At 56.8% G+C, this 11,067-nt stretch overlaps 1 protein-coding gene across 1 annotated transcript; it reads left to right on the plus strand.

Annotated features, from left to right (window-relative positions):
• The first annotated feature begins 10,186 nt into the window (after positions 1-10,186).
• LOC124524181 (kelch-like protein 26) lies at positions 10,187-10,417 on the plus strand. Its single transcript, XM_047096264.1, has one exon. It carries the CDS (start codon positions 10,187-10,189, stop codon positions 10,370-10,372), a length of 186 nt encoding a protein of 61 aa, XP_046952220.1. The 3' UTR covers positions 10,373-10,417.
• Positions 10,418-11,067: the final 650 nt, after the last annotated feature.

Below are 11,067 nucleotides of genomic sequence, written 5' to 3' on the forward strand. Positions count from 1 at the left end.
GCAGCCATCCACCTGCCACCTCACCAATTCATCTACCTACCTATCCACCCACTTATCCGTCCGTCCGTCCATCCGTCCATCCATCCATCCACTCATCCACCCACTCAGCCATCCAGCCATCTAACCAATGAGCATGACTGAGCTCTGAGCACGTGCTGGGCACAGTGCCAGGTACTGGAACACAGCAGGAGACAGAACCCGTCCTCCCCTGCCCTGGTGAGGTTCCTGTTTCGGCCTCAGGGAGATAGGCTGGGAACAGATGGGTGGTGTGCCCGATGGAGCAATAGTCAGGGGGCAAATAGAGCTGGGTTGGGCGTCAGAGAAGCCTCGGGGCCTGGATGGGGCTCTCCCACTCTCCCAGTGACCTGGCAGGATGGGATTACATCCCTTGTAGTGGCTGGAGGATTAGTGGGATAGTCTACACCCCGGCCCTGGCCAACACTGAGGAGCCACATCTGGATCCTCCCGCTACCCAGCTCTATGTTCACGCATGGTTCAGTGTCCTTAGGGAGTGGTTTCAGCTCTCCCAGCCTTGGTCTCCCCATCTGTATCATGGAGCTGATACGGGGCAACCCACCTGGGGCTATGGAGCGGCTGACACCAGGCCTCTTGTGTGCTCTGTGGCCTTGGTTGGGTTCCTGAACCTCTCTGTGCTTCGGTGTCCCCATCTGTAAGATAATAGTGGTATCCTCCTTTCCAAACTGCCTACCGAGAGGTGAGCTGGGAGCCAGGTTTGTACCTACTCCAGCCCAGTATGGAGTGGGTGCTCACTCACCAGGACAGGGAGGGGCGGAGGTACTGTGAAGGCAGAGAGCTTGCTGCTGGTGAGGGAAGTAGGGTCTGGGTGTCCCCTTTTCTTTTTTCTAGGCTTGAGAAGGGCCAGAATTGGGCAGGTATGGGATCAGAGGGGTGCTGCCCACAGGGTCCTCTGGCCGATCAGCAGTGGCCAGGTCCCCATGTGTTCTGGGCTCACCCAGAGATTGGGATATGGCCCAGGGTCCAGGCAGGAGGTCACAGCCCAGCTTGAGGGGCACTGGGCTGACAGCGGCCCATGAAGAATGAGGCTGTGGAGGGCCATGGGGGGCTTAGGCAGGAGAAAGATGGGGTTTGATGTTGTTGCCTTACCCCGGTGGGAGGGTGGGCAGTGTCTGCAGAGTTCTCATCAAGGACCCAGTAAATATTTGGGGAGGCAGGGGTTCATGTGGTTTGTCCCTGTCGTAGAAGGGCAGGATGGCCAAGCTGTCAGGGCCCGCCTTGAGTAGAACCGGCACTTGAGCGTGGCCACCCCATGCCGGGCTCTGTGCACTTGGAATCGCGGGGGGCTTCCATGTGGGCTTGCGGGGCTCTGATTGGCAGGCTTGTGCTGTGTGGGGGCAGAACCTAGCCTCTACGCCAAGTCCTGAGGACTTTACTTCTCTCCCCATGCCGGGCCCTTGGGAGGTTCAGGATGGTTCTTTCAAGGTGGATGTGGGAACCTCTGCCCGCTTGCCTCGATGACCTCCTCCCCACCTCAGCCTCCCTGGCTGTCACGTGGGGGCTCTCAGGAGTTGCCAGCCCCAGGGGCCTGCAGGCTGCATGGTCACTTCCTGCTGGGAGCTCCCTGACAACCCCTCTGTTCTGTCACCCTGTTACTGCCTGACGAACCCCGACGGACGGGAGGTAAGGATATACACATAGGGAGATGGCTGTGATGGTGATGCCATGAAGAAGGTGAAGTAGGCTGGTGTGGCCTGGGGCTCCTCTGCAGGGCTCAGGGAGGGCATCTCTATAGGCAACGTGCTTCCAGGATGGGCTCACAGTGGGCCTTAGTCATGCCCACCTCTGGTTCTTGGAGGCAGGCTGGGTAGGGGGCAGTGGGTGAGACCCCACTGGCCTGGTGCACCTGCCCTCCCGGGATACACAGATTTACTCACAGGGTGCACAGATAGTAGGCCTTGGCTCTGGGCATCGTGTTTTAAATAATTGAAGCAGACATGGGAGAAAAACCAGCATGATGACTAGGAGTGAGAAATAAACAACCACTGGTGGCATGGAGAGGGCCCAGGCTTGGTGGGGGAACGTGGGGTCCGGGGGCCCTGGCTGGATTTCTTCTCTGCCTCTCCAGGTCTCTGTCTCCTTCCCTGGCTGGCTGTCCTCCTCTGTCTGGGTCTCTGTTCCCTCTCCCTCTGAGTCTTTGTCCCTTCTGGGTCTCTGTTAGTGGTTTGGTGACCTGGCCTGCTGGGACGCTGCAGTGAAGGACCTGCATCTACCCCTGGGCTCCACGCTTGTCCACCCAGAAGCTCTGGTCTTTTGTCTGCTCCCCTGGGAGCCCAGAGATCAAGCCTCATGAGACAATTGCGGGCAGCTCCTTTGGAGCTTATCAGGAAGGGTAGCCCCAGGAATGGGCCTGTTGCCGCCTGAGGGGTGAGGAGGGCGGGCTGGCCTCTGGCGAGCAGTCCCAGGAGAAAGCTCACTGACGTGAGCATGGAGGCTGCTGGCCAGCCTCAGCATTTGAGGGCCCGTGCAAGGTGCCAAAACACGGTGACTCTATCCTTTGGGCTGGGAGCACAGTACCCGGAGCTGTGAAATATTGTGGGAACCATGGCAACAGTAGCTGGGGGCGTCTGCCTTTGTGGGGCATGTGGGACTCTGGCTTAGATGCACTTTTTACCCACGGAGCTGCATGTCCAGGAGCCGGTGCTGTGGCCTTGGCAGTCGGCAGGCTGCGGTATAGCAAGAAGCTGGAGTCGCCTGCGACTACATTTGCGCACAGGGCTGTGCTGGGCCTCAGTTTCCCTGTCTTGAAGGGAGATTCATGAGGTTGCATGTGAAGAACCCGGCCCGGCATGTGCTCAGTCAGTGGGCCTGCCTTGTAAAGAGTCAGAGGTGGACGGGAGAGAGAAGGCAGAGAAGTTTCCAGTATGGCTGGAGGACAGGGGGTAGGGGAGGGTGTTGTGTGAAATAGGGCAGAGAGGTGGACCAGCTGGCCGCCAGAGCTTCTCCAACACTACCCCCCCCCCCGCCCCGCCCTGGGTTCTGTCTCCCTCTCTGGGTCTCTATTCCACCCCCCCCCACAAGTCTCCTTCTCCCCTTCATTCTGGGTCTTTGTCCCCCTCTCTGAGTCTCTGTCCCCCTCTCTCCTGTGAAATGCAGCATCTTCCCTGCTGACGCACCCGGGACCCTCGGGCGGAGTGGCCTGCAGCTCCCTGGTACGTCGTCGGCCGGGGTGTGAGCCAACCAGCTGTGCTGTGCTGCTGCGCTCCATCGAGCCACATGGACAATAAAACCGAAATTGGCTTTGAAAGTGGAAGTGCTCTCCGTTTTGAGGGGAAGTGAGGGAATTTGCATGTCAGAACAGTATGTTAAAGGGGCAATACCGTCAGACTCTGTTCTGGCCCGAGCTTTGGGCTCCATGTGGGGGTGGGAAAGGATTTTACAAAACCCCAAAGAAATGTTTCCGTGAAATTCTTTCTTGTTCTTGCCTTGCCTTTCCTTTTTTTTTTTTTTTTTTTTTTTTGACATTCCAATGAAAAGAACTGTTCCGGGGCTTCAGATCTCTCCTGTAGGGTCGGGAAACCAACTATGGGGACCAGGGCCAGCAGCCAGATGAGGGCAGGAGTTGGGGAGCACCCACCCCACCAGGTGTCACTTCCAGGGCAGCCCCCACGTCCACTGTGGGGCCCTGTCAGTGGGGCGTGGGGATGGCAGTTGGTGTGGTCCTGCACCTCTTGTGGCCTTCTCCACTTGGCCATCTTGTCTTGGGTTGGGTCCCCCTAAAACAGACTCTCAAGCAAGGATTCCAGCCCATGATGTATTCTGGGGGTGACCCCACGAAGGACTGCTCTGTGTGGGGAAGGAGACCACACGGGGGTGTGTCAGCAAGGAGCTGGAGACGAGGTGGGCAAAGGGCTTGGCTGGCCGTGGACCCCCAGGGGATTGTGGAGATGTTGCCACAGATAGTCCACCTGGGGTCGTCACCCTGCCCGGTCCCACTTTACATTAGCCCTGGTGTAGGGGAGACTCCAAGGGAGGCAGTGGCTGTGTCCCCATGTCCGGTACAGGCCTAGGCCTGGCCAGAGGTGCCCAGTGACAGTGCTGGGGGATGCAGTGTGGGAGTCTGGGGTCAGGACAGCCCTGAGCTCAGGCCAGGCCTGAGGGGGGCATGTGTAGCCCCTCAGAGGCCAGATCCAGGCCAAGGGTGCAGCTGGGGCGGCAGTAAGCGGCCTCCAGAGACATCCTGACCCGGCTGCTGACGCATTGGCTCCGATGACTCAGTGCGGGTGACCGTGGCTCGGGTGGCCGTCTGGAGACTCGGACAGGCTCAGGGCCGCCGCCGCCGCCTTCCTGGGGGCCCGTGGCCCCGCCGCGCCGGCCGCCCCCTGTCTGGGCTGGCCTGAGTAATGGGTCCTACCCTTAGTCATCGGTCCCAGGCCTCAGCCCTCCCTCCTCCTCCTGCCCACCTCCGCCCAGCCGAGCCTGTCTGTCCTGGGGACTCCAGCTCTTGCTGGCTTTCTCCCTCCTTCCCCGAACTCCCCAGAGGCTGTGAGGTGTGTGTGGTGGGTGCTGATGGGGGCTTCAGGGACAGCTGTGCCATCTATGAGATGAGAGGGGGAAAAGAGCCTTGGAGGGTACTGTGAGCCTTGCCAGGGGCATGAGGAGAAGGGCCTGGAGGAGGACGAGGTGTGTGCAGAAAGGGGCCGTTTCCCCCCCATTCAGCACAGCTCAGGTCTCATACCCTGTAAGCAGCTGTGCGGTGGGCTTGATCGGGGGCTCTGGGCTAACTCCTGTGTAGGAGCATTTTAATGCTTGAGATGCACGCGGACTCTGTGCTCAGCTGAGGGCAGCCCTTGGTCAGAAGGTCCAATAATTCTTCATACCCCTTTGGAAGGTGTTTAGCTGGTTTCTCATCTGTGGCCCCCAGAGACGGTATTTGGTGAATATCCTCCTGTGTCCCTCATCTTGCACATGTAAGTATATCTCAGATAAATCCCAGAAGTGGAGTTGCTGGGTCAAGGACGTGAGCCTTTAGAATTTTGCTAGGTCTGTTGAACTGCCTTCCTGGGTGTTGTTTCACTTCACATTCCCACTGGGAACTGATGTGAGTCTTTGCGACCAGACACAATGCTTCTGCTCACATGAAGGGTGAAGCCGGTCCCTTGCTGTGTGCACGTATTTTATCATGAGCCCTTCTGACTCTTAGGTCTCTCCAGCCAGCTGTGCTTCCTTTCCTATGAACCATCCTTTGTGCATCTTTCTGTGAGGTTGCTGACTTTGTATTGATTTTTTGGTGCTCTTTATATATGAAGAACCATGATAGATATGTACAGCCAGGAACCGACCAGTTCCAGGATGAACTTGCCCCTGGTGTGAAATCTTTGTTCTGCTGGAAGCATGCATTGGCACGACAATTCTTAGGGCTTAGAGGAAGCACACAAAGTCCTGTTGCCCTACCGCACAATCTCCCAGCAGCTTCTAAGGAAAAAATGAAGCGTAACGGCAAAGGCTGGGGTAGGGGCACACATGTACAAAGTCTGTGAGGCAAGGTGTCCACAGAGTGGCACTGCCATCCCCGGGGCTGCCCCTGGCTGCTGAGTGTGAGTCTGTGTCTCGACATAGTCCCTGTTCACATGCGTGGTGAAGTTGGAGACGCGCCTCCTCTCCACTCCCTGGCCCTGGGAGGGAGGCTCTGAGGGGTCACACCAGCTATCCCTGACCCCTGGGCCACTCTGCTCCACAGAGAGGTAGAGTGCTTGGCCCCAGGCCAGAGGGCCCTGTAGTGTGGGGAAAGGCGGTTCCCTGTGCTGTCTGGGCCCCAGGGGCCCCAGGGAGAGGGTTGGCTTCTCAGGACAGGCCTTTTGTGGAAGCTGGGACTTTGGGGCCAATCCCCAGGATGCGGCCAAGCCCTCTGCTCCAAGGGAGAGGCTGGGTGTCCCTGTGTTAACTGTGGGTGTGGTGGGGCTAGGGGCACCCTATCCTCTGCACATCTCTGCTGCAGGCTCCTGTCCCCTCCCCAGCTGTGAGGTACTCAGAGCTGCAGCGCGAAGCTGATTCTGGACGGTTCGACCACTTTGGGTCTCCATTCCCCAGACTGTGCACCCAGTGAGGGCAAGCCCTCTCCATCTTGTTCATTCTGTATGGTCCCTGCCACCAGAAAGGGACAAGGGGCTGACAGGCCAGTGAGGTGAGAGGAGGGTCAGGGGAAGGGTGCACGGATCTGAGCACCTCAAGGGTCCTTGGAGGCTCATGCGGCATGTGGCCTTGGAGGATGTCAGTGAGAAGGCACAGTGAGACCCCATCGGGTAGCCCTGGCCAGAGGATGGCCACACTTTGAAGCCGGTGGATCTGTGAGCCAGTGACATTCTGTTTGTGATCCTCAGAACTTGGGGCCACTGTGGGGTCTCGGGAAACTGGAAGAACAGAGACTTGAAGTCCCAGCGGCGGCCTGGTCAGGCACGACGGGCTAGATGTAGCAATGTGGGAGGGGCACAGGGCATGTGACACGGGCATCCCTTCTACCTGGCAGAGAGAGGTGGCCAGACCAAGCTAGAGACTTGGGGTCTTTCTGGGCCCCTTTCCTTCCCTCCCTCTGTGGCCTTCAGCGGGGCTGCGTGTCAAACCTCGCAGGCAAACCCAGGGTCTGGCCACGGGCACCACCGGCATCCCAGCATTACCAGCCCAGATGACCGTGGTGCTGGGTTCTGAAACATGCGTTCCCTCCTCCCGGGATGGGAAAGACTTCTGCCAAGTGCAGACCATGTCCCCCAGACATGTCCTGTATCCCCTCCACTTCCCCATGTCCTCCCTGCTGTGTCCCATGTCCCCTATGCTGTGTCTTATGTCCCTTTCTCCCACACACCGGGTCCCAAAGGTCTGGGACCTTGCAGGCCTATTGCCAGCACCCCAGGGCCCTGCAGCCCCTTGGTTGGTTTGCCTCCCTTTCCTGAGGCTCTCTTGGAAGGGCCACTGAGGCTGGTAGCCTGTGCCAGGGCAGAGGCCTCCAGTTGGTAGCAGTTGCATTGATCGAGTGCTGACAGTATGCCCCGTGCTGGGCATCAGCTCTTTTATCCGTGGTATTGTTTGGGGAGCTGCTGGACAGTGGGGGCTGAGGAGCCTTCTTTCTCCTGCTTTCTTGGAAAGACCAGTGCCCACATTCCTGGCCCTCATTTGTGGGCAGGCGTTAGTCCCAGGAATGGGAAAGCAAGTTCCAGAGAGCTGGGGGCCTTGGGGAGAGAGCAGAATACTTGGCCTTGCCTTGGGGTGGGTGGGGTGAAGCATGGGCTGGGAGAGTCCTGGCAGGGGTTCTTGACCCTACAGGGGCCTGACCCTAGAGGTGATGGCATTATTCCCTCCTGTTAATGTTTGGGAGGTGAAATGATGTAGTGGGGCCGCCTAAGCCATTCATTCTTTAATGCATTCAACAAGTTTTCTAAGATGAGACGGCAGAGGGGACAGTGATGCTGGAAGGGAGGGGATGTGGGGGTGAATGAAGCAATGATCCTTGTATACTGTGGGGGTGCTGGTGGTTACGGCAGGGTTTTATGCAGGACCTGAGAAGGCCCAGATGTCCTTTTGTTTATTTTTATTTATTTATTTAAATTTTATGAGAAATTCACATAACCTAAAATCTACCATTTTGATTAAAAAAATTTTTTTTAACGTTTATTTATTTTTGAGACAGAGAGAGACAGAGCATGAACGGGGGAGGGGCAGAGAGAGAGGGAGACACAGAATCTGAAACAGGCTCCAGGCTCTGAGCGGTCAGCACAGAGCCCGACGCGGGGCTCGAACTCATGGACCGCGAGATCGTGACCTGAGCTGAAGTCGGCCGCTTAACTGACTGAGCCACCCAGGCGCCCCATTAATTTTTTTTTTTTAATTATCTTGGGGGCAGGGAGGGAGAGGGAAGGGCAGAGAGAGAGGGAGACAGAGAATCCCAAGCAGTCTCTACAATGTCAGTGCAGAGCCCAGTGCAGGGCTTGAACCCATGAACCATGAGATCATGACCCAAGCCGAAACCAAGAGTCGGATGCTTGACAGACTGAGCCACCCAGGTGCCCCAAATCCACCATTTTATTTTATTTATTTATTAAAAAAATTTTTTTTAACCGTTTATTTACTTTTGAGAGAGAGAGAGAGACAGAGACAGAGCACAAGCAGGGGAGGGGCAGAGAGGGAAGGAGACACAGAATCTGAAGCAGGCTCCAGGCTCCGAGCTGTCCGTACAGAGCCTGACATGGGGCTCGAACCCACAAACTGCGAGATCATGACCTGAGCCGAAGTCGGACGCTCAACCAACTGACCACCCAGGCGCCCCCCAAATCCACCATTTTAAAATGCACAATTCAGTGGCATTTAGTGCACTCACAGTGTTGTGCAAACATCACCTCTAACTTGTTCCAGAACAATTCCATCACCTCAAAATGAGACCTGTGCCTGTCAGCAGTCATCCCCCGCACGCCTGACGCCCAGCCCCTGGCAACAACTAATCTGCTTTCTGTGTCTATGGATTTGCTTGTTCTGGACTTTTTATACAAAAGGAATCCTACAAGTTATGACTTTGTGTGACTGGCTTCTTTCACTCAGTGTCATGTTTTTGAGGTTCGTCCACGTTGTAGCGTGATTCAGCTTCATTCTTTTTTGTGACTGAGTAATATTCCATTGTGTGGATGGCCACATTTTGTTTCTCCATTTGCCCTTTGGTGGACCTTTGGGTTGTTTCCACCTCTTTCTTTTTTAAAGCTTTATTGTTTGTTCTAAGATGACCTTTGCCTCCTGAGTCCTTATTTTGAGGTGCAGGAACCTCTGTTTCACTTGTCCCCATCCTCCCCGTCGAGCCACCCCCACAGGTAAACCCATCCTTGTAGGGCAGATATTCTTGGTTTTGTGACTTACCCACAATTTGCTGTGCCCCTCCGCCTCCCCTGCTTCATTGACCCTGACAGACAGGGAGATCCCACCTACTCTGTCATGTCCTGGGCCTGGGCTCAAATCTTGCTGTGTTGTCTTACAGCTCTGGGACTATGGACAAGCCACTCATTGTGTCCCTGTCCCTGGAAAGTAGGACCAATGGGCCTTTCGCCTAGACTGGGCAGTCACCATAGCCTAGAAGCAAATTCTTCAGAAAATGACTTTGTGGTCATGTGGTTGCCCTCCCCTGGGGTGCTGGGCACAAGGAGCTCACTGGGCAGGTGTCAGAGTAGCTGGGCCTCCAAGAAGGTTGGCCTTTCCTGGCCTGCGACACCCCAACCCTGGGGACCAGAGCTGCCCTGGAAGCTGTCAGTCACAGAGCTCCTCCTCCATGCCTGTGCTGGGGCCCTGTGCCGGCACCTTAATCCCACCCCCAGCCCCTGCAGGGGAGAGAAGAGAGGTTTGCCCTCGGTGGGGGGGAGGGCAGCTTGCTAGGGTATGGGGGACAGTGATGTGACATGAAGAGTCCTGCACTGCAGAATACGCACTCAGGAGACACATTGAGAATGAAAAATAATGAAATAAAGTTTAAGAGGAGGGGTGGAAGGAACTCAGATGTCCACAGATGGGTGAAGGGATCAAGAAATTGTGGTCCGGCCACACGATGGAATATTACTCAGCCACGAAAAGGAGCAAAGCATCGATTCACGCTACAACGTGGATGACCCTCGAAAACATGCTGAGTGAAAGAAGCCAGACACAAAAGACCACACGGTATATGTTTCCATTTACACGAAGTGTCCAGTGGAGCCACATCCAGAGGCCGAAAGCAGATTGGCCGTTGCCAGGGGCTGGGGGAGGGGGAGGGGGGGGTGACTGCTGATGGGGACGGGGTCTCATTTCGGGGGATGAAAATGTTCGGGAATTAGACAGAAGCGACGGTAGTAAATGTCACTGAATTGTTCACTTTGAAATGGTGCATTTTATGCTATGTGAATCTTATCTCAATGAAAAAACAAAAGGGACACTGGAGCCTCCTCAATTCGAGCAGAAACCCTGCCCCTTTCACAGGTGGCAAATGGAGGCTGGAGAAGCGGTGTCCTTTGCCAAGGCCAGTTGGTGGCCAGGTGGCAGACGCGGCCGGGACCCAGGTTTTGTTTCTGCCTCTCCGGGGCTGGTCCTGGCGAGTTGGCGCCTCAGGCATCTTTAGAGCCCGGGCGAGCCAGCCCAGTGTCCCCGGGCAGTGACCAGACAGCCCTGTGGCCGCTGAGCTGAGCCCCCACCTCTGCTCTCCTGCAGCATGGCTGACAAAAATGGAGCTCTCAAGTGCACCTTCTCGGCGCCCGGCCATAGCACCAGCCTGCTGCAGGGCCTCGCTGCCCTCCGTGCCCAGGGCCAGCTCCTGGACGTCGTGCTCACCATCAACAGAGAGACCTTCCACGCGCACAAGGTGGTCCTGGCCGCCTGCAGCGACTACTTCAGGTGAGCACAGGTCTCGGGGGACAGGCTGGAGAGCGCCCACCCTACTGAGAGGGAGTGTGATCTCAGTGCCAGCCAGCCGGCACGTCGCTGAGGGAAAATGGCTGGCGTTGGCCGCACATTCGGTAAACCTGTAGCTTTGTTTAGGTTTGTAACTTTCTCAAACTTCTGGGGGCCATGGTGCAGGCAAGCAGAACAGGCCTGGGGGATGGAGGTGGCCCGTGGGCACTGGATTAACCGTTTCTGCCCTGGGGGAGTGGCAGGGCTTGGCCAAGTTTTCACTCTGTCTTTGTTTGACACTGGCGTGTCCCAGGCACTATGCTTGGCCTTGGCGTTCCAGCAGGGATAAGACAGACATAAGTCTCTGTCCTCGTGGTTCCTCTACTCAGGCTGAGGGATAGGAGGGATGCCTAGATGGGGGTCCCCGCCTGTACCTGGGACTGTGTTGCAGTCCCCTCATGCCGCGTGAGGCCTTGCTGGGTGTACTGGTCAGTCTGCTGCGAGGGTCTTCTCCTAAAGTCTCCTTCCCTACGCTGGGCTGGGCAGGGGGGTGAGGGCCCCTTGGAGAAGGGCGAGGGCCATTCTCACCAGCTGGGGGCTGTCACGGGCTGAGGACAGTCTCCTCATTTCCTCAGTGACCAGCTGGCCAGTTCCTCCTGCCAGGCTGTGACCCTGCCAGAGAGAGCTGGGGCGCTGTCCTGG

This window comes from Lynx rufus, unplaced genomic scaffold (genome assembly GCF_022079265.1).
Source record: "Lynx rufus isolate CCGP_SWC_20201006 ecotype Redwood Valley unplaced genomic scaffold, mLynRuf1.p SCAF_4, whole genome shotgun sequence".
Classification (NCBI taxonomy): Eukaryota; Metazoa; Chordata; class Mammalia; order Carnivora; family Felidae; genus Lynx; species Lynx rufus.